At 31.3% G+C, this 27,495-nt stretch overlaps 1 protein-coding gene across 3 annotated transcripts in view; it reads right to left on the bottom strand.

The window, feature by feature from the left end:
* Window positions 1-25,097, bottom strand: part of LOC139527305 (phosphatidylinositol-3,5-bisphosphate 3-phosphatase MTMR3-like) — a 32,636-nt gene extending 7,539 nt beyond the window's left edge. Inside the window, exons 1-12 of one of the 3 annotated variants that reach the window (XM_071322658.1) lie at window positions 24,889-25,097; window positions 18,884-19,083; window positions 14,781-15,073; window positions 11,674-11,846; window positions 9,018-9,120; window positions 8,202-8,315; window positions 7,611-7,804; window positions 6,191-6,301; window positions 4,849-4,960; window positions 2,742-2,937; window positions 1,802-1,987; window positions 647-820 (exon numbers count right to left, since the gene is read on the bottom strand). In XM_071322658.1, the coding sequence (XP_071178759.1) occupies window positions 647-820; window positions 1,802-1,987; window positions 2,742-2,937; window positions 4,849-4,960; window positions 6,191-6,301; window positions 7,611-7,804; window positions 8,202-8,315; window positions 9,018-9,120; window positions 11,674-11,846; window positions 14,781-15,073; window positions 18,884-18,898 (1,671 nt within the window). In that variant the 5' untranslated portion in view covers window positions 18,899-19,083; window positions 24,889-25,097. Of the gene's footprint in view, window positions 1-646; window positions 821-1,801; window positions 1,988-2,741; window positions 2,938-4,848; window positions 4,961-6,190; window positions 6,302-7,610; window positions 7,805-8,201; window positions 8,316-9,017; window positions 9,121-11,673; window positions 11,847-14,780; window positions 15,074-18,883; window positions 19,084-21,187; window positions 21,513-24,888 lie in introns of those variants that run through there. The other 2 variants (XM_071322660.1, XM_071322659.1) reach the window with 2 other exon arrangements.
* Between the last annotated feature and the right edge of the window lie 2,398 nt (window positions 25,098-27,495).

Raw genomic sequence — 27,495 nt, 5'->3', positions numbered from 1 at the left:
ATTGGTCAGGTTATTGACTCTTTGACTCATTCCCCATTTCCAGTTTTAATTCTATTATATTTACAACATATGTTATAGCAAGGCAAAACGAGAAGGGTAGTACATACAAATGAGTCTGGTGTTGGTTGTTGGTAAGATCTGTTGTACTGTTTATCAGTTTATCAATTCCTGTTTTTCTTTTTCAAATGTTTTTAGCTGCTAAAAGTGCATTCATATTGTATTATTGGAATTACACTCTTTTAAACAATGTGATTGGTCATGGAATGAGATGTTGTAAGATAACTAATGAGAAAAGAAGTGGAGTTCACTAAAGGAAACTGTATTACATTTAAATCTTTAAAATTGTATTGACTTTGTAGTGTTGCTGACATTGACTCCACATTTCCTTTCATTTCAAAGTTAATCATTCTTTTAAAAGAGGCAATAATGGAGGTGGTGTTTTTTTAGTGTGTGGTATAACTGTATTGCTTACCTGTTGTTCTAGTGATGGGCAGTATAGATGATTTGTAAATTTATTGTTTTTGTTGTTGAGTAGCGACCATACAGAAGCTGCTCTTACCTGTTGTTCTAGTGATGGGCAGTATAGATGATTTGTAAATTTATTGTTTTTGTTGTTGAGTAGCGACCATACAGAAGCTGTTCTTACCTGTTGTTCTAGTGATGGGCAGTATAGATGATTTGTAAATTTATTGTTTTTGTTGTTGAGTAGCGACCATACAGAAGCTGTTCTAAGATTGAGCTGATTGGACTCCCTTTCCCGGGTGTTGTTACAGAGGAATGTACCAAACAAATGAGAATAGGTATGCTGCATCAACTTCACCTGTAAAAGTAAAATACTGTTAATGATACACTGAATGATATTTTCATTTATCGGTCGTCCCACTGTCTATATCACTCTGTTCAGCTCTTAATATTATTCTGTATCATGTCTTTGTGACGTCAAATACGTTGACCCGGCCTTAATATCTTTGACCCGGACATATCAGCGACGTCATAATGTTTGAACCGACGTTAATAACTTTGACCCGAACTTATCAAGTCATCTTTTGTGTGCTGGTGAAACAAAGAAAACACTTCTGAAACACGCAAATATAGCCTGATAAATCGATTATCAGATTATCTGCATATTGATATTGTAAAATATCAGCTGCTTGACATTATATGAAGGCTTTTTGATCTCGTTCGCTACGCTCACTCAACAAAAAGCTTCATATTATGTCTCGCAGCTGATATTTTACGATATCAACATGCAGATAACCTAATAATCGGTACAAATAATTGAAGAATATGACTATGAGAAACAGATGCCCATGCTTGAAAATATACAGCAATTTTTCAATTTACAAAGGGACATAACTCAATTCACCCGAATTTAAAATTAATCAGTTTTTGGTGGTGATATGCATTGCTTACAAGTTTTATAACATTTGCTAGAGGTAAAATAAAGTTACAAAAGGAAATAAATTTTGGGATGTACGGACCGCTGGACGTACAGACAGACGTGGATAGAGCTAAATGTCCCCTCTGCCATCCTTGGATCATAACAAAATTGTTTTAGCCTAAGACTTTATTCTAAGGATATCTGATTGAATTAAAACACTTTTCTGTTCTAAACAAGTAACACAATGAAGTAGAATTTAAGGTGTACATTGTTTAAGTGCTGAGGCTAAATAATTAATTGAAATTGTAAAAAAATAAAAAATTAACAAATGAAAAATGAAACCAGTAAACTCAACTATTTTTTTGGTGGCGTACAAAAATGGACAACATTCAATCATGCATCATTTCTTTATAATCTTACCAGATATGCTTCATTGAACTGGAATGCACAAGGGAACTGATGATACAGTTGATAAACACAGTCTAACCATTGTAGAAACACAGGACATCTTTCATTTAAATCCTCTGTATTGATACCGTTACCACATCTATCTCCAAACTTATGTCCATAATCTAACCATTCTCTCTCAACTAATACTTGAAATCCCTAAAACAATACATTTTATAATTTAATTCATGAAATGAATGTACAAACAATATTTTTGAAAATATGATTGGAATGTTTTTTTTCAATTTCAAAATTATTAGATAACTAGTATTTTTTAAATTTGGGTGTAGATGTCTTTTGGCTTTTATTACATTTTTTCTTTCTGTACAATTAAAAAATAAAATGGGAATGTGTCCACGGGACACAGATGATGCCTCTACCTGCATATCATATAAAGTTATGAAGGGACATAACTCAGGAACCGTAAAAGAGACACTACCCAAATTTGTAATTGAACTGAGATTTTCGATAAAAAGTATAAGCTTCATAACATTTGGTTTAGGCAAGAATTGTGGTAGAGGACGGAACATTTATAAATGGATATAACTCTAGAACGGTTAAAGTGACGCCACCAAAATTCAAACTTTATCTGGGTTTTGCAGTCATAAGCATTGTGCATAAGTTTTATAACATTTGGTTAGGTCAAACTAAAGTTAGAGAAAGAAAACCAACTTTGACACATTCTGACATATGGTTGGACTTGTAAGGGTAAAACTTACTGCCTCCTCTGCCACGACAGGGGCATAAAAAGTCTCTATATTGCCCAATTTGTGGCATTTTTTCATTATTCAAAAGTATTTCAATTATTACATAAAATAGCTAAAGCTACTTTATGAATCTCACAGCAAGATATTCATTAGATTCAAAGACATCCATCTATAAATCCAACCAAACCCTTTATGTTTTAACAAACCTCTAACGTCCTATAATAAGGATCCAGTAGTAATTCTGTTAAGGCTATAATCTGTGTAGTTCTATCCCAGCCATCAGAACAGTGAACCAGTACAGGTTTCCCTTCTTTATCTATAGAGTTCACTGCCACTAGAGCTGACTTCAGTATAGCACTGAGATAGGTAAACCATTTTGTAGTCTCTAATGTTGATAACCAACTGTAATAAAAACAGAAACATAAAATAGATGGCACATCATTTAATCAGAATTCCAAAATCAGTTACTGTAAACAAACTTATTCGTTTCTTTGCTTTTAGTGTTTTTTGTTGCTGTTGTTGTGCTGATTTTGGGTCATGAATAGATACCCCATATATCCTTTGTTTTTCTATTATTTTCACAGATACTTACTTTTATTTATGTTTAGCAATTCCAAGCCTTTTTAGCAGAGATTTAATTTAATCATATCAGGGCTCACGCTACCAGGCGACTTGGGCGAAGAAGTCGCCTTCCCGATCGTCACTTCGCTTTCCCCGACCCCCAAAAGCGAAAACAAGTCGCCCTGTTCTTGACGATAGTCGCTTTCAGTCGCTTCCGTCATCGGACATTTTCAATTTTTACCAAGTTGATGAAACATCAATTTTTTATTTAAAATTAAAGAAATTCAGACATAAACGATTCATTATCTTTAGAAAAGAGGTTGAAGCATTGTCTTCGCAGTGTGAAGCAGGTTATTTGATAAAAATACAACTTTTTATCACTTCGTGCATTTTCGCAAGTTCCGGTGCTTGTTACTGGAAAACGTACATCAACCTCAATTTCGGCGGCAAAATAAGTTTGTTACTTCATTTAAACGTGATAAAAGTTGCCTCCAGTAAATTTTTAATCCATTTATTGCATTAAAAACGTCATGTTCCTTTCCAAATAACTTGTCAAACATCGTTTATTTTTGTAAATTTTCTTGCATTCGTCCGCCATTGACCGATTTCTAAACTCCGGATCTGAACCGGACCAGCTATGACCAAAATCCGTACTTTTACAATAATTACTACGGACGCACGGATGGAACAGCTGACAGAAGAATATTGATCTCAAAGGGGAAAATTACGCATTCCACACGCATTAAGAGACTTTTGGTGACATCTTATTGATTGGTGTATATAATTCCCTATATTTTTTATGGATTGTTTCAAACTATTGATTAAAGTTGCTTAACTCTGAGACTATTATACTAATATCAGTATATTATGGCCCAGCTTAATAACTTTTATATTTTTTTTATGAGAAACACTGAATGTCATACACAAGATAATTTTTAATTAAATTGTAATTGATATATTATAATTTCTTTACATTTTTTTAAATATTTTTTTTTTTTAGTGCTAGATATTTAGTTGGTAGTTTCTCACAAGAACCTTCGTAAAACATAAACAACTTTTAATTTCAAATGTTACTTTAATTGTATTTTTTTACTCAGATATGAATTGAACAATATAAAAAGAACATTATTTACATATTGCCCTTTATACTATTGTAAAATCCAAACATTGTATCGCACCGCGCGAATGAGCACTTCTCTTTCAAATCTCACCACTTCTCCCTATCAGTTTCAAAAAGAGAAGTCACTTCTCCCTATAATTCTGAAGTAGTGTGAGCCCTGCATATTGCATTCAATATCATTAAACATACATGTTTCCGATAATAACATCATAGCATTAATATATGAACCTAAAAAATTATTTGCGTTTGTACAAAAAAATGATATAAATCTATTTCAGGAAATAGAATCAACCTCAACAATTACATGTTTTTGGCTAACGTTATTTAAGGAATGACTGTAATACTTTTTCTATTTATAAAAAAATAACATAAAAAATTTGGTGCATACTGAAATACCCGTGTAATTTCGAATAGACAGAAAAAATATTAAATATTTCTTATAATTTAATTCCAAATACTTTTAAATTAGAGAAAACTATGAAAAACGTTGATGACGTCACCGTCACATGACCAAGTTATGTCTATGGGCTGGTGAACAAAACAACGTCAGCCAATCAAGACGTGTAACATTCAAAATTAAATTATACTACCACATACTTATAAAAATTTGGTATAAAATTAGTTTGACTTACGCTGGTTGATCAGCACCACCACTGCACAATGCTCTCAACGCTACGTAACTTTTACGTATAGTATGGATGTTGGCCAAATTCATAAACTGTATCTCTGAATTCTGGTAATACTCTTAAAATAAATAAATATGATATATTGATGACTTTGAATAATGCTACCTAATTTTAAAGATATTACCCAATTTATTGGAATATATGTCTTTCAGATCTATAAACATTTTACTTTCACCCGTTCAAATATAATACAAAATTTATACGTCTTTCAATTCTATTAACATTTACTTACTTACAACAATTCAAATATAATATGGAGAATTCATTTATTTTTCATAGATTGAGAAAAATTTATATTTTCATAGATATTTGATTTCCTGGATTTGCTAGAGTCTGCTTATAAGACTAAAAAAAAATGTATTTTCATGGATATTCGATTCCCTGATTTTTCTACAATCTGCAAACAGGCCTATAGAAAATTTGTATTTCACTGAACATTTAAATTTTGGTATAAACCTAACACAAACAAAAATTGGTATCCCCATAAATTAATGAATCCACAGTATATGGTACATTATGCTAATAGTGTTTAATGGAATTCAGTTCTATTAATTTAATAATCTATTTTCTAATATTTATTGAATTTTTTTACTTTTATGCTTGTAACATTAGTACAATTATGACCATCACATTATAAATGTTACAAAGTGAAAATGTGTGAACATATTTTATTGAATTTTTTTTATGTATAGCTACATTTAAGCAATGACTGTATTATTTTTTCTGTCTATGAAGAAATAGCATAAAAAATTTGGTGCACACTGAATAACGCACGTAGCTGGTTATTTAACAGTGTGCACCACATTTTTTATGTTATTTCGAATAGACAGAAAAAATATTACAGTCATTTCTTATAATTTTATTCTAAATTCCATTTTAAATCATAGGAAACCATGAAAAAACGTTGATGACGTCACGGTCACATGACAAAATAACGTCAGCCAATCAGAAGACGTGTTACATCCAAAATTAAATTATGTGTAAATAAATAATAAATATACAAGAAATTTAAAAAGGGCTGTTCTAGAAAATACTAGGTCTCCCCAGGGAAGGCAATTTATTAAAATTTTATGTGGGTGGTTGTATTTGAAATACCAAAATGCCAAGGGAGTGTTGTTCTAACTTATTTTTATTTCTGTGGGTGGTGGGGGTAAAAAAAAATGTCTTCCCTGGGGGGAAATAGTATTTTCTGGAACAGCCCTAATTGGGATAAGAAACAAGAGCAGTGGTCTTATATAAATCTGTCTCCAAATGTATATGACTTTAAGTGTTTAAGTTAGGACATTACCTGCACACTCCACACCTCCCCCTTTTGCCCTGTTTGCCACAGCCGCACTGTAAGATCTACAGTCCATTATAATCATCTTTTTATTCTCTGTATTGATGTCATTTCCTACATCTGCAATCAAAACAATACATGCTTTAATAATAATATTACATGTACAGTACATATATATATTCAATATTCTATTTTATAAATGTTGCAAATAACGTTTTCATCTTTATAGTGATGTTACTCAAATGTTTAATGTATTTTGCAGTAAATACCAGATGCATATGATTGGATTGCCCACCAATTTATATCTTTCATTATCTTCTCATAATATAAAATAAAATAAATTCTTTATATATATATATAATTAGCTAGTCAGCTTTGTTAACAAACAGGTATAAGCTCCAAACACATACATGTATTTATTAAAGTTGAGCATACACATGTTTTCTATTATGTAAACAATCACACGTGATTGTGTGTCCGCATAGTGGTCATCTATTGGTGTTTATATTGGATAAACAGGTTTGTGTTTTTAAATATATGATATTTCGGATTGGTCAATATTTGTCGCATTGCGTAAATATATTGAGTATGATATTTGTTATGTAAATAGCACGGGATTTTTAAAGCGCGAATAGTTGTCTTGTTTAAGTGATTTAAGATATATGGTCATTCGAAGCTCGTATACCGTTCAGTAAGGCAGCTTAGTCTAGGTAAAGACCCCCCCCCACCCGGATTAAGATGCTTGTATATTTGAAATGTTTTCACGCATAGATAGATAGATATTTCTACTATCAGTAGGACATTATTAATATTTATATGTATATATGATTTCTGATTTTGTTTTTCTATTTTGTAGGCTGTCATGTACTACGCAGCGGTGTTGCCGATATCATGACATCGGGACTCAATATTTTGTTTTAATAAAATTTAACAGTAAGCTGCACATGCTGGCGATCTATTCCTATGTAACAAGTGTTTGTTTTTATTTTATAAATACTTTATATGCGTTTGAGGTGACGAATTAGAATATAAATGTACTTATATTTTCATTCTGTGAACAAGATAGAAATTTGTGTAGAAGTCGACTGATATGCATCTTCCTTCTGTGAACATGATTGAAACCCTGAACAATTACGCTAAATTCTTCATTAATATGTGATAAAATCGAGAATGGAAATGGGGAATGCGCCAAAGAGACAACAACCCGACCATAGAGCAGACAACAGCAGAAGGTCACCAACAGGTCTTCAATGCAACGAAAAATTAATGATGAACCTATCTAAGAGGGTTTCTAATCACTACTTATAACAGGATATTTGCAAGATAATACTATGTTCTGTGATTAATAAAGGCTTCCATAATGTGAATTTAAATTAGATTCTGAAAGATATTTGATTAAGTTCATGGGTACTTTTAACAAACTACCTACCACCGTTCTGTGAACCAGACTCTGAGCCAGATGAATCATCATTTATACCAAGATATTTGGTATAAGTTCCTGGGTTCTGTGAACAAGCTATAGGAACAGATTCTAACATTTTCTCGTCCTCTGTACTCCTCCATCCTAGCCAACCTAATTCAGGCTGGCTACATCTTACTAACACTGCACCATTTCTTTGGTCTCTACAATATTTGGAAAAAATTAACTTTAATAATGCAAGATATGAATGCACGTTTACAAATTTATATGGACAAAAAAAAAACCACTAATTTATTTAGTTATTCCATGTTTTAAATTTAAGACATACTGTTAAAACTTTGTTTGCCTAACTTCTAATTTTGCAGTATTTAACTCAATAGTGCATCTGACTTATATCTAAAATTAACCTTTTCAGTGCGCTAATGTGAACTTCAATTAGTTTGTAGTGCATGAGGAAACACAAGTTCTATAATTATTTAAATTGAGTGCTCAGATGTGAATTGCATTGAAATTATTTTGAGCGTTTTAGGAAATACAAGTTCCATAAATACTTGCTTAAATCACTTGACAGTACTAATTAAACCCAGTATTAAAACATACCTCCATACAACAGATGGAAACCTCCTCTGAGCTCTAAATCCTGCCACATCCCTTAAATGTTTATCTGTAATACAGGCTGGTACTATATGACACTTAGGATAGGAGGAACACACACTAAAAGTATAACAATTCTAAACATTATAAAAAGTATATACTGAATAAAAAATGTAGATTTATTTCAGAAATGCACAAGGTGATTTACATTCTATTAGATTTATTTGTTTTTCAACTTTCAAGAAATTTTTAAAATTCTTTGGCTTGAACCATTCTAACAAGATTATTTCAAACTTTTACACTACGTTGTTTTGTTACAGAGTAAACATTTCTTTATACAACTTGATTTCATTACTGTATCTAGAATGATAAGAAATTTCTCTACTTCCTTATTAAAACTATGATATAAGAGTATTCCAGACAGCCCCATGGATCATTTTAAGGGAAATTATTTGGTGCATTTTTAAATAATAAAATTGAGAATGGAAATGGGGAATGTGCCAAAGAGACAACAACCCGACCATAGAAAAAAACAACAGCAGAAGGTCACCAACAGGTCTTCAATGTAGCGAGAAATTCCCGCACCCGGAGGCGTCCTTCAACTGGCCCCTAAACAAATATATACTAGTTCAGTGATAATGAAGGCCATACTAATTTCCAAATTGTACACAAGAAACTAAAATTAAAATAATACAAGACTAACAAAGGCCAGAGGCTCCTGACTTGGGACAGGCGCAAAAATGCGGCTGGGTTAAACATGTTTGTGAGATCTCAACCCTCCCCCTATAATGTTTTTATTTTCTACCTTCTTGATTTACTTACCTGAAATCTTCATTGATATAAGTTATCCTCCAGGAAGATTTACTCTTCAGATCAAATTTCATCCTTTCCACTTCTTTCCCAAAGCTAAAAGTGAATCTTTCTACTAAAAATAAATTAAAATTTACACTTTAAATATTATAATAATGTACATTATATTATGTTGAAGACCATTTTCATGATTACATTAATACCTTGACATGTATACAATATAATATAAATTTAATCTGAAAAGATACAGTTGTAAGTCTATAGATCTGAAATGGTTTTTTTAAAAATGATATGTGTTTATGCTTTTTTGTGTTGTTAAGTTTCTTTGACATCTATTTATACCTTATTTTCTGTCATTCATATTGAATTGATGAAAATAGACAACATTAGAGTTCATCCGTCACCAAAAAAAACTCGTCAATTAGGCGCACCTTAGTGATGTCATTTACCAGATAAAGGGGATCGCCTGTATTCCTGCACTATTAACGTTCATCAAGCGTCTTAGTGATCGTCATTGTGTAGGATAAACTAGAAATAATGTTTGTTTTGTAAGTACTTAATCACAATTCCCTTATGACAGCAATGCTTGATTGTCAATTATGAGAATTTAGTTTGCTGAATAAATCCTGCAATATAGTATTATAATTTGCCAACCACTCGCTCAACATTGGAACAGAAGTGACGATGCCACTAAACGCATGAATGAAGTTTTCTAAAATCAGAGTTTTTGAAGGAAATGCATCGAAACTCGAAAGTTGTCCATTGATACAAAACTGTCAAGTAATTTATTGGCAACATTTATAAGTACAAATCAGTGAGTGAGGTTTTATTTTCATGCTTTCTTGTACCTGCATGATTTTGAACTTTCTAAAATATGATGTTAAAAATGTACTTACATTTACATGGAGAAAGGAGTAGGTCCAGTTAGACCCCTTTTTGGCCCCAAAATATAGCAGTTTTACAAAATTGTTTAAATGTAAACTTTTAGTTATTTATTGGAAAGTAGAATGCTTCTGCTAAATAAATACATGTATGGGCTGTTTTTGTCAATACAATGCACATATATCGGGTACTAGCATCATTAAGTCATGCTAAATTACTGAAAACATTCACAATTTTAGCATTTTAGTTAATTTTAGACAGTTTCCGTCTTTAATGAAAGTGGCCGCATTTGTGTTAATTCTTAATATTGAAATGTCAGTTGTATTTGATGATAATACATAACACTAGAACACACCCGTGATATCACGGGTCCGTGACTGAATTAAAGTATATAACTATGCGCAAGCCTTATTTTAGTATTAGTATTGTCATCTGATAAAGTCATGCCGATTATAAGATACACAGTTTTTCTCTGCTTTCAAGTCTTTCTGTTTGAACCCGTCGAACTGAAACAATAATATTAATTATTTGGAAAACAAAAGGTCCTGGAATGGAGTATTTTTTAATCAACAGCATTGTCCTATATAAGTTATAAATAAAGTTGAATTCTTTGCTTCGCTGTTTTACGTCATGCCCACTAACAAATTGAAAACTGTACCTATACGCCTTTTTTTAGTCCAGATTTTTAGTATTCGTATTGTTATCTTAGAAAGTCTACTGATTAAAATACTACAATAGGTAACAATTTGACAATTTAGTAGTGTCAACCCTGTGGTTATGACCCGTGTATATAGCATATTAATCCTGAATACAACGTTTGGTGGTGCGCCTGTCAGATGCGGAACGTACAGATAAGGTAAAAGGTAACAGGTGAATATACTATTGGTATCGGTAGCGGACTCGACCCGGAACTTCTTAATTATTGGCAATATTAATTACGTGGAAAACAAAAGAGCCTGGAGTGCTGTAATTTTTAATCTACACCTTTGTACTATATTAGTTATATATAAAGTTGAATTCTGTGATTTGTCGTTTTTACGTGATAACGGCTGACAAATTGGACCTCGTAATTTTAGTATTATAGATATATAAAGGTTGAGGATGAACACGGATGCGACCACTTTCAATTTTGACAAAAACTATCTGAAAAGTGACGTTTTTTGGCATATTTGATAAATTTTTCATATTTTTAAAAGCTTGAATTGGAGCGTTTTTAATGAGTAAATCAGTTAAAATCTTTCACATAAACTTATTGAATCAACTGAAATAGACACTTAAGTGTTTAAAAAGTGTCTAAAATCTTTCGTCAGATGGACCTGAAATTTGAGGCCAAAATCGGTCCTTACCGGACCTACTCCTTTCACTCATATCAATTGTACATCATATCAATTGTACATGAATTTCACCTCAAACTCATGTGAAATCAGTTCATGTCAGTTTCATGCTACCATTTCATGATTTTTTTTTTTCATTTGAGTTGCACATGAATTTTTTAATTATATAGTAATTCAAATAAAATCTTAGTTTTCATATTCAATCAGATTTCTAAAATGATGACTATATCAAGTTTTTTCATAAAATTCCTATGGCATTCACTTGGAAATTTTGATGTGAATTTCATGAATAAGCTTGTTTGAGGTCAATCTGAAAATTCACATTAACAAGTTTGCCTATGTACTAATACTGACATATTTTTAATAAATTGGTATATGTTTGTTTGAACAGAACCTATGAAAATTCCTCCTTTTCTGGATTTACATATATTATCTATTCATGCTATTCTCACCTTGCTGACATAGTTGGTAACAGACTTCATGTTCAGACGGACATGGACTTCTGTCTTGGCACCAGGCAAAGAAGGCAAAGGCAAACAGGCCACTTAATTCCTTAGGTATACTGGTCCTTTGTGTAATCCTTTTGAACCAGTCTTGGCAAGAATCGTTGGTACTGAAGTCACACCTGAAAAATAAACATCAAAGATTGATAACATGAATAACTCTGAACTACAGAAAGTCTAATTTATATGTTTATATAAAAAAGAAGATGTGGTATGATTGCCAATGAGACAAATCTCCACAAGAGACCAAAATGACACAGAAATAAACAACTATAGGTCACAGTACGGTCTTCAACAATGAGCAAAGCCCATACTGCATAGTAAGTTATAAAAGGCCCTGTAATGACAATGTAAAACTTAATTCAAACGAGAAAACTAACAACCTTATTTATTTAAAAAAAAACATTTGATTTCCCAACTATATTGAATTTTTCTCGGTGTCAAGTTGCTGATCGAATATGAAATTATTCTATTTAGTTGATTTGAAGAAAAAATGCGATGAAAATATTAATTGGACAAAAGAATGGATAGACAAGATAATAATGCACTTGTAGAATAGGGATATATGTCTCTGACTCTCTGTATACTACAAGTTGGTTATCACATATAGGAGCAAGTAGTGTACAAAATTAAATAAACTCTTTTGCTACTGTCAGCATATTTGTCAATTGTGTACATTGGTCTCTTTCGAGCAATTGATTAGTTAAGCAGTCAAGCAATTTGATATCCAGGTTTTCATATTACATTCCATTTTTCTATGTTATAAAGTATAAACTCCACCTGTCCCAATTACTATTGAATAATTCTTTCTTCAATATGTTGAAAAGAATTTGTCCTTGCAAATTGCCAATTCAAAATACTTTAAAGATTTCCTTTTAATAACATGAATAATTAGGGCTGTAATTTCCTTATTATATACTAATATAATTTGATTTAAAAAAAAAAAAAAAAACAAGAACATGTATATCTTTTCATATTACATAATATTTTAATGAAGGATTTCTGAATTACTTTCCTTTAATAAAGACGAGAGATCTACTTTTAAACATGTTAATGATAAAACAACAAAGACATTTTACAACTGATTTAATTTGTTCAAATAAATAAAAAGTCAAAAATTAGTCCTATAACTTTAATCTGATCTTATAACAGAAAGTAAGAAATGATTGGTGAATAGGTAATTATCTACACTAGATCAGTCTGGTGTAACGCATACATGTAAATTTATACAATACAATCATATTAAATTCAAGTTGATCAAGTTGATAGTAAGAATGTTGAATCAGGAAAATTCTTTCGTCTTATATCATTTAGTGCTTTTAGGAGATCAAGGGCAGACATTCTTTGTTTTCTAAAAGGAGATGAAGGGTACATGATATATATATATCTAGAAAATCTATTGGAAAATTAGAGTGTTTAAGTTAAACTGTATCAGTTTATTTTCACAAGCTGATCCACGCTTAAATAGATTGAATGTTGATATATATATATATATGTTGTACTCTTACATTTGAATCAAATGACTAAGATTGACTCCCCCCCCCCCCCCCCCCCCCCCCCCTCCCCCATTTTATATACATGTATAAGTGTTAATGCAACATATTTTATAGTTATCCCAAATTGTGACCAATGCTGACTTCATGAACTTAGGGCAATCTTCAATAATATACTGTAAATTCAGAAATTATTGCTTGCATTTATTATTGCGATTTTGACATTTTAGACTTAAATGCGATTTTAATTTTTACGATTTTGAGAAAAATTCTGTTAAAATCATATAAAAATTTTTAAAATGTGAGTTTAAATTATAGCATTAACAACTCTGTCGTATCTTTGGCAAAAATAAAAACCTCACATTAATTTCTGAATTTACAGCATATCAAGCTAAATATTTTATACTTTTCTTTAAATGTCTAAAAATGTCAGGCAATTAAAAAGAAAGCCACAAAAATGATATCACTTGTTATATCTGTCTGTGGCCTCTGGTTATTTTTCTCAAATCAATTTAATAAACTTTTACGATCAGACATAATTGACAGTTATCTTATCTTACAAAATGTTTAACTAGCAATCCAGCCAAGATTTCACTAAATTTTGACTTGGTGATCGTTACTCAAAACCTGTCGGCCATTATTGTAGGAGACGATAGCTTTTCCAAGAAAAAATGTCACAGCATTAATCACACCATCATCTAAATTTCATTCACAATTCTTAAACAATCAAGACTCCAGGCCTTGAAGGCATAAAACTTTGCTCAGTACTCGGAGCACAAAAATCATGCTCGAAACACAAAATCCAGTATTTTGATTGGTTGATTCTTGAGTCTGAGTACAAAAATTGTGCTCGAAAGTTTTATGACCGCAGGTCTTTTGATTGTTACCAGTCCCCTCTACTTAAATAAACATTTCATGTTATGGTTAGGACCATCATCAAAATGGCAGTTATATATAATGGATAAATAGTTAGAATATACTGTTGGCTAAACTTAAATCTTAGACTTTGCATTGAACATTCAGCACTTTTATGTAAAGTAAGCAAAAGAAATTTGTATAATACAGGAAGATTTAAATTTTCTCTTGTATTTTATGCAATATTATATCTCTGTCTTCTAAAAATAAACCTTACAAGGACACAGCCTACAAATAATACATGATCAACAGATAATAAATGTTTTATTACATGAAATTAAACTGACAGATACAAATCAGCTTAACAAATAGTTGTGCATTGTATTGTAGTACAGTAGTTTATATCCTTGTAAATCTAGGTTTCAAATTGTTTCTATCTTCATGATCTAAGGCCAAGAAGATAAAAAAAAACATGTGACTTTTTTCAAGGGTTTCCTCATTTGTGGCTAGGAATTCTTTTATCACTTAAGGTTTTTTTTTAACCATGAGTATACCATGTATACAGAGAGATCAGCAATTTTATCCGAATTCACCATTGAATGTCCCAAATTTTTTTTTTAACTGACCGATCAAATTTTTGTCTGTCTTTTCATTCTATCGGGCTGTATTTCACCAGCACTAATAACTACTGGATATGGTAGAGCTTACCTGACAACAGTGGCATCCTTGCAGTAGATATTAACAGAGAATATTTCCCTACACTCCACTAACTCTACCATCCCTAGAGGAATGTTGATAAAGCTGTCCTTAGACCTGACCAATAGCCTGAAGTTGGAGAGAGCAATGACCCCATCAGCTGTCCTCCCTAGGTACTCCACAGCCTCTCCACACAGCAGAGGGAAGGGTACCTGTAGAGAATCATCCTCACACACCAAAGATTTCTTTGGGAACAACTCAGACTTCAGTATACACTCCATACTGGCTGGTTCGTCAGCTGAGGCCTGAAATAATGAAATTAAATAATCTTTTAATCAAAATTCTTCTCAGTTTCATATTGTTTCTTCAAAAAAATAATAGAGTATAGAAACAGTCTGTGCCAAAAACTTTTTCATCTACTAGTCCGAAAACTAAATATCAAAACTTGTACCTGTAAGACTATAAAATTTTGAAAATTTTCACAAGTCCTAATCAATATTTACTAGTCTGGGGCATTGGACTAGTGGCTAAAGGTGCAGACTGTAAAAATATTCTTATATACCCTACTCAGCCTGGATTACTTAAGGTTTTTTTCTCTTCAGCCATCTCTACAATGATTGAAAAAAATGTATAAGAAAAAGACTCAAATGAAAACATATACATAACACTGACCATGCCTTGAGTTGAATCTGTAGAAAGACATTAGGCATTTATAACAGATTGAAGAATGATATATATATAGAAATTCAGTTGGGCAACAAGAGTAAGTATTTATTATTAATCAGTAAACCACCACCTACGATAATTAATTTGATGGCCTTGACTTCAAATTTTAGTCATCTACACATACATGTAAACATCATGAGATATCTTCATCAACATATATTGAAGGACTATTGCCCAAAATCTATAACTATTTTGAAAGCATATTACATATATATATCTTAAAGACATACCTGGACCCAATATATAAATTGTCCAAGGACACATACATACATTTTTTTTCCAAACAAGTTATAAAATCCTTACACAGCAGTATTAGTGCCTAGTACAAAAGACACTTATAGATAATCTATATATAAGGAAGAGAGACACTTGTACATGTTGTAGATAATCTATAAATAACATACTATTGATCCACTTACAATGTCTACGGCAATTGTCACAATGATGCTTTGTTTTGACTAAGATTTAAGGAAGGAAATAGTATTTACAGCTTATAAGTAGGGCAAGAAGATTGATTCAAAAACACTAAACTTACAATATATCGAACACAAAACTTTTTGAATCTAATGCCAGCCTTAAAATTGGTCTTTCATTTATGAAACATCCTGATCATTCAATGTCATATATATGGAAGGAATTGTCTGTCATTGTGGTTTATTGTGAATGTGAAGACTAATTTGTGAGAAATATAAATATGGTTAAGAGCAAGCTGCAGTCATTTTTTCATAATTCTCAAACAACATGAACAATGAGGAAGTGAACTTGTTAAATGTTTTTTTTTTTATGTATGATAATTCCCAAACCATGATCCTTTATTTTTTGTGATGAAATATGCAGTTTAAATTATCATAATCTGACAATCTAAATGTCTGAGTAAGAAAATATCATATGTACATGTAATAATATGAAATACGAAATATTTTATTAAAGAAAGCTCAATTATGAACATAATCATTAATAGCAAAGATACAACAAAGAATAACATTTTAACAAACTTAACTAAATATGTTTTACTAACATAACTCAGGAACAGCATTATTTACTGTAAATTCAGAAACTATTGCATGGGTGCATTTATCAATGGGATTTTTTAATGATGGATAGAAATGTGTGCTATTATTGCGACTTGAAAACATCTGCATTCAAGTCCATGTTTCAGTTATCAGAATCTGAGTTCTTATTATTGTGATACCCACTCTCTGCTTTATTCAAATTAATCAAACCTGACAATAATTTCTGAATTTACAGTTCATGTCTCATTATTCATACTCAGGGCTATTCCAGAAAAAAATGTATGAGGGGGTTGGAAGGCAGTTTTTGTCAGCACCCGCCACCCAGACAATTGTAATTAAAAATTAAAGTGCATTATAGTGTGAAAAGTTGCTCTGATACCCATCACCCATGTATTATTAATACAATGTGCCTTCCAACCCCCCCCCCCCCCCCCCCCCCCCCCCACCTCCTACATTTTTTTCTGGAATAGCCCTCAACATAGATAGTAGATCATAACGAGATCGGAAATAGGGAATGATCAAATCTATGCAATACACATTTTTCACCCCTGGATTGTAACCACTCCAGTGTATTGTAATTCAAAACTCATTTAAACCCCTCATCTTTGTCAATACATACAGACTTTATATAGACACAGACAATGAAATGCATTACACTAATATACTATCTTTGTTTATCGGTCAAAAGACAACAATGCAATCAAGGACATGCCTACATTTACATATATATGATCAATACTCATTGTAAACTTGTATGTAATGAAACAGCTGGGAATTCCTTTCATACTTCATTTAGTTTGTCCTTTTAGACTTACAAAAGTTATATCAATTTTCAATTCAATTTCATACAATTATGGAGCAGTATTTAAAAAACATCACATAGTACATTAAAAAAATCCCTGGAGTAAACCTGCATTGACCAAAACAATCTAAATCAACAAAATCAAGAATTAACAAATTTTAAAGAGTGTCACTCAGAACAACCTATCTGGAAAAAGCTTTGTCAAATGGGAATACAACCAGAAGAATGAGTAACTTGGGTACTGTAAAAATTCTTTTTCCAACCCTTTTTGCAGTTTTTATGCAAACTGTTCAGTAAATTCCACAAATATCGGATAATACCTACATATGTAAATTTGCAATAGTATCTTTTTAACTTGTGTTTTAATGAAATATTTAAGTAGTATAATTCAATTGGTTACCAAAATTTGTTTATTTTAAGTATAATTGCACACTTCCTTTCTGTATTGTTATAACATTTGTATATATCCTAACATACATTATCATATAATAATCTTAAAATGTTTGTGTTGTGTAAGTAGTTATATCCTGAACTAAATATACATAAATAATCCATGCTTGAATTATTACAAAGTATTTAAAATATTTTTAAATCTCTTTAAAAACTATATTATATCTGCTCAAGGTCACTGACCGGGTTATGAAATAAGACCTAAATCAAATGTTTGAACATAGATAACAAGAAATTGTGACCCATCTATTTATCACAGAAAATTACCTCCAGGGATAAAGTATTGTACAACATATATTTGTAAATACACAATTTAATAATAATATGTAAACTTTTGGTGTTTACTATTCCGTCAAATTAATGGTTGTAGGAGAGCTTAATGTATATCACTGAATATACAATAAAGTTGAAATAGAAATTTGATCTTGTTAACATGATATTTGTTTCTGTTAATAAACAAAATCATAAATAGAAAATTACATGGTAAATATAGTTTTAGATGGAGAGACTCTGAAATGAAATCACAAAAAAAGTCCACTAAAAGGAAGAGAAAAAGAACAAATATTAAATCGCAAATATAGAAAAGCCAAAACAAAAATCATACAGATTTCAGTCTGCACGATGAACTATATATCTACTATACCATGTATACAGACCTGGAGTCAATTTCACAAAAAAAACTTTTTGACTAAAATTGATTGTAAGTATACTGATTTGTTCATGACTGAAGACCAATCTTAGTTGGAAGTTTTTTTTATGTGAAAACCGACTCCTGATGCTGAATTTTGGGAAATTTTTTTTCAAGGCCCCAGGGCAATTTTACAAGCCTGGGCTGCAGGGCCTGAAATCCAGTGTGGAGACTATATCAACAAAACACATATAATTAGCCAAACATGAACTAAAGTTAGTTTTCTCCTTGATAGTTTTACATTGTCAATTCGGGGCCTTTTAAAGCTGACTATGCAGAATGGACTTTGCTCATTGTTGAAGGCTGTACGGTGACCTATATTTGTTAATTTCTGTGTCATTTGGTCTCTTGTGGAGAGTTGTCTCATTGGCAATCATACCACATCTTCTTTTTCATATTAACTTGGTTTTTTTTAACAAAACAATGTGATACATACCATATTGTCATGCATTTGGCTCACAGACTGACCACAAACCAGCCAGGAAAACTGTTAACAACACCAGTACTGGTTTCCTGTCTAGGATAGAGTATCCAACAACTGGTATCACTACCTTACTGTGTAACTTCCCTAGCTAACGAGTTTGTCTCAAAACTTCTATACGTGTTGTCTATTTACTAATTTACTTCCTCAATCACCTGAAAAATAAATTTTCAAATGTTGAATTGATTGTCTAACTGTAATAGCATTTGTTCCAGATTTATATATAAATTATAGGCCTAAAGTGTTCTTTAATGTCTTGTAATAGACAATTAATTCTCCAGACAACCTCTGACACCAAATCATAGATTTTCAATTAACTAGTCATAATCTAATAAATACTACATATAATTTTATTCAATATATACAATGTTATAACTATCAATATGTTTTCTTGAAAATTTAGTCACCTAACATGTGAATAAAAGGTTAGACTAGACATATATCAAGAGCATTGAGAAATTTGTGTGCACCCAAAATGTGTCCTTTTGCATCCAACTCATAAATGTTATTTCAACATGGTCAATGAGACAACAACCCCACTACAGAAACTACCAATAAATCATTTACTCAGTACCCAAATTTACAAGTCCATAGGCGGATCCAGGGGGGCCCTGGGGGGCCCGGGCCCCCCTTTTTGTGGGAAAATTTGGTTGATTATATAGGAAATCATTGAAGCATGACTGGAGCCCCCCCCCCCCTAGGTCAGTCAGCGGGCCCCCCTTAGGAAAAGTTCTGGATCCGCCACTGAAGTCTTAATCCATATTATGAGCGTTAACCAAGTTTGAGTTTGACAGGTGTACCTTCAAATGACTGACAGAAAATACAATGTTAAGCTTATCTTCAGTTTTATCATATCAAATAAGGTTTTTTGATACTTAGTACTTTCGTTTTATGAATCATGTGAATATTTACATGATATATATACAACTTTTTCTGAGAAAAGAATGACTTTAAAAAATTAGTTATTGTACTCAACAAACAAAAACAAAAATGCTGACATATGCAAATATCTAAACCCTACCTACTTCCTTGGAAATAAGGTTACATGTTGAATATAATTACATACCAGTGCATATATGGCTAAAAATATTTCTTAAAAATTATAATTTTTTTAATTGTTTGAATGTGTGCCAAAAAAGGTGTCTTTTTGTACTTCTATGTAATCTATTGAAAAAAGAGACTATTTCTTTCCCGATGGCCATTGATTATATATTTATAAGTTTATTTAATAATTGATACAACTATTTAATTCTCACACCTTTTAATAGAAATATTGTTAAGGTTGTATATTCTAATTTCAATATATAATTTCAAATACATGTATACATATATGAAACAATGAAATATCATTAAAGCTTTTAAAAACATGCAACTTGTCAGATAAAAATCTAGGGTATTATACAAAGTAAGTCTCTTGATCAATAGAGTCTCTGTGAAGCATGTAAAATACTTATAGGGTTGTCTAGCTAGAGTATAGGTCAAATGAACTTTTAAAATATATTCTAAATCAATATTAGGTTGATCAGTGTGAAATGCATTTATAAGAAAAGTACATGCAGCAAGGCCATGTTTTTTTTTCTAGTCCTCTTCACATTTTGAATTATAAGTAAAAATTAAATGCATTTAATTATTAAAACACTCTGAAGGAAACAACTTTGGCCTCAAAAATCACTCTCAATCAACAGCCTTTAATACAGTTAGCTACTATTCCGATGACCCAGACTAGTAAAATTTTAATTGGACTAGTTATATTTTGCAAAACTTTATTTAGACAGTTAGACACATAAAGAAAATTTCTAAATATTGGTCTTTGGACTAGTAGATGGAAAAGATCTTGGTGCAGACATAACTTTCACACATATTCATCTTTACAGAATCAGATCTGTTGCAGGAGAAATCCTTAACCCCTATCTAACATGCCCTCAATTTCCAGTGGCACTTCAAACTTCTAGAGCTTCGTTCTAGTCAAATCATTGCTGAGAAATTTCCTTTTCATTGGCATTGCATTTATTGTTTTATTTGTTATGGACCTGAACATGCATGAAATATTGGCCACTAGACATTAAATTAGCAACATCTATGTTAGTAGAATTTTTTAAAGTTATAAGAAACATGACAAAATTTGATCAATGAACATGTGTACATAATACATGTAATGATGTTATAGTAAAAAAAATAAGTACACAGGTCAGATGATTAGTTATACTACGGCAACAACATTCTATAACTTTTTCTTTGAAATGATAGAATTTAACTTACAAGATTACTTTGTATTCTTCAACTGAATGATGCAATCCATTAAAGCCGTAATATGCAACCAGTTCAAACTGTATTGTCAAATTTTATGTGCAATAGTACACGTATTTGTGAATAATTGCAAAACCTCAAGCACCAGTAGTACATGTAGTATAGACTTGGTGTGCAATATATATTATGTCTATGAAGAAATTTAAAACCAGATAGTCATTCACCTATTTATTTTTTATTACCAAGGTTGAGATATAAGTATACAAACAGTCATTTATTGCACTTATCTTTCCACACTAGATATTGATTTACTTGGACGGTTCGAAGCCGTTCCCAGGTATTATATGAATGGATTCGTATTTTTAAACTCATTAAAAAATTATTGCTGACGTGACATAATGTCTATATCGTAGACAATATTGACTCAGCAAGCCTCGAGTTCTAATCAAGGTACGATTTAGTAAAATGACATGCAGGTTTCGTTATATAATATCCATTGTGTCCTTATAAACTTAGCTTACAAAAATATTCAATTTCCTGTCACTAAAATCAATACATTACTAGGTAGACAACTTCATGTATGTAATAAAGATAATCTATTTTTCCAAGGTCACTTCATGCATAAGTATGCATATATATTGCAATTTAAGAAGGATAATAGTATGTTCCCACTTGTCTTGACCTATATGCATGTATGTACTAGTACATTTACTACATTAATTTCTACACTTAATTTAATTTGCAATTGTTTTAAACTTTCTTCCCTAACTTTGAGTAAAAAAAACACCCACAAATTTAATAATAACAACACAATACTGAAACAAAAGTCCTGTAAATTGATCTGTTTATTATCTTGACTAGATCTTAAGTTTAAATCTGTTCCTTGTTTCATACACCTACATGTATAAATAAAGGAAATGACAATTAACTTGTATGACTGAAAAATGAAACAAGAATATATATGTGTCCACATATATACTTTATAGGACATCCTACCACAGCCTCGTTAAACAACCCTCACATATCCATATATACTACACACTGTTTCCGGACAGAATTTGAAAAGAACATACATGTACAAATGAAGTACTTAACACCAAAGAACATTCACTTAATAAGCACAAGTTAAAAAAAACAAATATGGAAGGATAAACAAGATATTAATGCCTTAAATCAAATTGTTTATTAACCTGACTTTATCAGTTTATAATGCATATTTCTAAATTAATTTGCTAGATGATTTATTTTCCTCTTTTATCTTTGTCCAATGGAGGGGAAAATGTCTATATACATTTTTTTGTACATGTAGTACTAAGCATCAAAATACATAAGATGTTCAGGGGTTTGTTTAATATTAATATAGTCTAACAAGTGATGAGGTAGTACAATGTTAATTTATGGACAGTTTGATGTTAGATGAAATAACCAATACCATGATCTGTTAAAAGTAAACAATTGTGATTTCCCATCAAATAATCATATGTTTGGCTCGTGTGTATTAGCCTAAATCAGAGAGAGTTTATAGTAACAGTTATAACACATCTCACAGAACTCTGTTCTATTTTGAATATTTATTTATCTGATTCCACTGTTTAATTCTACCTTATATTACTGTTAAATAACTTTGAGGGATTGCACTAGAATAACAGCATAATTGATTAATATTTTGTGAAAAAATGCATGCATATATATCATGGCATACTTTAATTTCATGAAATCGTCCTTCGGTGTGATAACACCTTTGAGATTTTCATTAATGCATGTTTAATATAAGGGAATCTCCTTTTTTGACAGTTCTACAAATGTTTGATGGAAACTTGTTCAGTCAACACAAGGGTACATGTACATGTATAACTTAAATATGTTAATCTGAAATAATAACATCCATTTGTTACAACAGATCTATGCTTCAATGACCAAACACACATGATTCATGTATAATCCATCTCTACCTAAGAGGGTAAATTGAAGGTCACATGAATAAGGATTCAATGAGTTCATATTATTCACTTGCAAGTGAATAATTCATTATCGAAGTATCTTCACTTATTTCATTGTATTTTGACAAAGTTGAACCATATATATACTGGCTGCTAAAAGTGAATTATTATTTCACTTGCATTACATGCATTAACAAATGATTAAGGAAAAATGAAGGATTGAACCAAAAAAAAAAAAATTTGATTTTGAAATCTTGTAGCTAGTGCCCCTTTAAGTCTGTTTTAAAATACATTCAATGTACATGTACCATGCATCCAATTTCCCAAAATTTTTGAATAAATATGGATATTTGACATGTGAGAGAAAGTTTCTGCCAAATTCTTTGAAGTTTAATTTCTTTTGAAAATTTCAAACAATTGACTAATTAAGTTTAGGAAGAATTTGCATTACAACAATAGGTTACTCATTTCTAGAGTGTTCAGATAGTTAAAGCTGCAATTGGAAAAGAATGTCAACATTGAAAAAGAAATATGACTGATTTCATCCACAAAACAAATTCTTTCTATACCATGTATACAGGAAGGAACTATCTGGGTTCTCATTCCAGCAAGTCTACGAGTCCTGGACATATCGTTTAAAAACTGGTGTGAGTCCAAACTCCAAAGATTCATCAAAATTTTTAAGTTGTATCAAATGAGCAAATATATTAACATTTAAGACTAAAGTTTCCTTGATTGGTTTTGTCATGCAGGACTGAAATGATATATAACCTATTATATAGCAAAAGAGTTTAATCTTCTTACTTTTGGGACTTGAATTGGTCAAAAATGATGAATCTCCTTCAAAAATCCTTAGTAGGAAGTCTGAACAATGATTAACATCTTTTTCTGACCTATTATATGAATTCAAACCGAAGTAGAAAAATTAATAACACATGCTTATTATCTATTTACACTAATAAATATAATGTTTATATCGGGTAACATGGGTAATACAGGAAAATATTAAGGAGACTTGACACTTTCAAATCATAGCCGATTTTATAGTTGCGGCAGAGTTAATAAATGACATGATACAGAAACAGTTTCTATCAAATAAAAACTTGCTATTATCTTAATAATTTCTGATAATATTGATCAAATGAAATTCAAACTTAGTAATAAGTGATGCCCGTGTATCAAACTTGTCATCTGTCGCTTCAAATTTGTCATAATATCGTTCATTTAATCACAAAAGGGTACAGAATACAAACCAGGTAATAAAAATGGTGCTGATGGCATTCCCAGTAAACAGGAATTTTACAAACCTTTATAAAACTTTACATCACATAATTGAAATTCACAAGTAACATGAGTAAAACAGATCAGCGAAAAAAACAACATTATCCGAGAAATTAAGGAACAGCACTTGAGTACGATATATCCAAATTGGATGTTGCTAAACTCATCTCCTAGGCAAGTTAATGCACAAGTTTGTTTTTAACGATGACTTTGAATTCCCGTTAACCATGATAACCTCACATTTAGTCAAAACTTCCAACACTTATGAAAGATTGAAGATTATGCACACTTGACAGATTTCCTGTTAATCATCTTGGGCTTTGATCTAATTTGGTGTTGACTTTGTAGGCAGACAAAAATAATTAAAACAACAGCAACAATCAAAACGACTCGAGGAATGCATTGACACTGTAACTAAAGGGGGAAATAAAAGCGAAAGTGTCAAAACCAAATTTTAAAGTGCATCATATGTTTTAGAGTAAAACTACTCACTCCTTCTTTTCTGTTTCTTCTTTTTTTGGTATTTCAATAAACGAATCTTCGATCTTTTGTGTGCTTATATATTGCATTTGTTAATTATCTATGGTTTTAAGAAATGAAAACAAGTAAACAAAGCCCTGTGTCCCGGCTAAACCTTAACATGGCGGAGAATGTCAACAGACGGTGACGTCATGTAATCATATGACTAACGGGTCAAGGTCAATAAAATCTGTAAGAATATTGGACAAAACGAAACTAATAATTAATCAACAAATGGACACTTGACAGTAATAAAAACTATCATACTTAATTTATTATACAGAAAACCGAACGTGAATTTGCCATTCATTCATGATTCATACAATGAACTAAATCATACAATCAAAATTTTCTAACACAAAAATACTGATATTTTTTTTTTAGATTAATCAAGGATTTGTATATACTAGTACTATACAAATCCTTGGATTAATCGATGTATTACTTCGGACTAGTATATAAATCCCAGCATATAAATGTATAATGTGTGATTAATTTTTTATTTAATTGATCGACGATTCATATTCAATAAATTCCATCCAATACAAATAAAGTTATTTGGCCCAGCCTGTTCCGATTAAGGGCATACAGTGATTTTTTTCGACAGCATATATTTTGCCAGCTCTAATCATAATTATAATAGCATATTATATCTACATGTATGCTCTGATTAAAATATCTTAACTATAGCCTGAAAAATTAAATAGCATTTCTTTTAGGCTTTTCTAATTACTTGGCGTCCGTCGTCCGCCATCCGTCGTTAACATTTACAAAAATCTTCTCCTCTGAATCTTATGGACCAAATAGACTTAAACTTGGCCATATATAATCATCATTAGGTACTTGTTTAAAAAAATGAGTCCAATGACCCAGTCTGCCAACAAAGATGGCCAACGCGTGTAAAAATAGAACATATGGGGTAAACATGGTAAAATGCAAGTTTAGTCTATTATTCTGATAACCGTTATAAATAAAGGAAATCTGAAAAGGATAATTAAAAATTGTTCAGAATGTTGAGCGCCATCATTTCTATGTTACGTCAAAACTGCATGTCAGACGATTTCTTGTAACAGTTATTGCCCTAAAATGACAAATTTTACCACTTCTTTTTCGATTTTTGTCTCTTATCTTGAAAAATTTAATAAATACAGAGAAACTGTAAAATAAAAAAATGATCAGATCTAGAATGACACGTTCTACAAATAAGTCTTCTTATTGGGTCTTTGCATCGGAAATGACACCATTATTATAGAAGCAGTTGTTGGCATAATACGGATTATGTTCTTCTAACATATTGTATGATGGTATAATACTAAACCCCTAACTGGAGAGATGGTGCTTGATATTCATATGATGAAGACATAATCTATCAATCAGTTTAGTTGAGGTTTGGAGCTGATATGCCAGTAACTGTTAGTAGTCCTTTGTTATTGTATGTATCATTGTTTTTTTTGTTTAGTTTCTTTTGCTACCTATTCTGACATCGGACTCGGACTTCCTTTAATCTGTGTTTTACTGTGAGCATTGTTGTGGGTTTGTTTTTCTACTTTGCCTAGAGGTATAGGGGAGGGTTGAGATTTAAAAAAAACATGTTTAACTCCGACGCATTTTTGCGTCTGTCCCAAGTCAGGTTGTATATTGTTATCACGTCGTCGTCGGCTGTCTTCGGCGTCGTCCGCGTCAGCGTCGCCCGAAGACAGATGGTTTCCGGATAATAACTTTAGTATTGGCATATAAAATTTTAACACAATGTTTATATCCACAAAAGGAAGGTTGGGATTGATTTTGGGGGTTATGGTCCCAAAGGTTTAGGAATTAGGGGCCAAAAAGGGGCCCAAATAAGAATTTTTGTAGTTTACAGTCAATAACTTGTGTTTAAGTGTATAAATCTCTCTGAAATTAAAACACACGCTTCCATACAGCAAAGGGTTGGTTATGGGGTGTTATGGCATAATTCATTCAGCAATAATGGGCAAAAAGGGAGAAAAAACAAGGATTTTTCTGGTTTAAGGACATTTAAGACAATTTAAAAGCAGTGTTAGGGAGGTAATCCAATTCAAATTTAAAGAATACTGTTATATATATGTTTGATTGCCTCCCTTACACTGCATGAAAACTATGTATTAAGAAATGATGACTGTCTTGAGATGATTAGCTGTGAAAAAAATTTAAAGTTACTATTCATTACTATTAATTTTAACCATGGCTGTATGTCATTTTATATTTTAATATTTTATGATGTATTGCATTAGAAATTTGAATTGAGATTAGTTTTGGAATAAGGGAAAGGGGGAGATGAAAAAAATGGGGGGGGGGGGGGGGGGGGGGGAGGTACAATTTTTCTCATTTCAGATTTTAGAAATTAAAATTTCTTCAAATATTTTTTCGTTGAGGGGATTAATATTTAACAGCATAGTGTATCGCTCAAAAGTAAATATTTTTTTAAGTTCATTAGACCACATTCATTCTGTGTCAGAAACCTCAATCGAATTAAAATATTGATCTCTGATTACGTTATACTACATATGCAATCTAATTAAAATATTGATCTCTGATTACGTTATACTACATATGAGTAGT

This window comes from Mytilus edulis, chromosome 6 (assembly GCF_963676685.1).
Source record: "Mytilus edulis chromosome 6, xbMytEdul2.2, whole genome shotgun sequence".
NCBI lineage: Eukaryota > Metazoa > Mollusca > Bivalvia > Mytilida > Mytilidae > Mytilus > Mytilus edulis.
The sequence above is the reverse complement of the archived record's forward strand: the minus strand, read 5'-3'. Positions and strand labels throughout refer to the sequence as shown.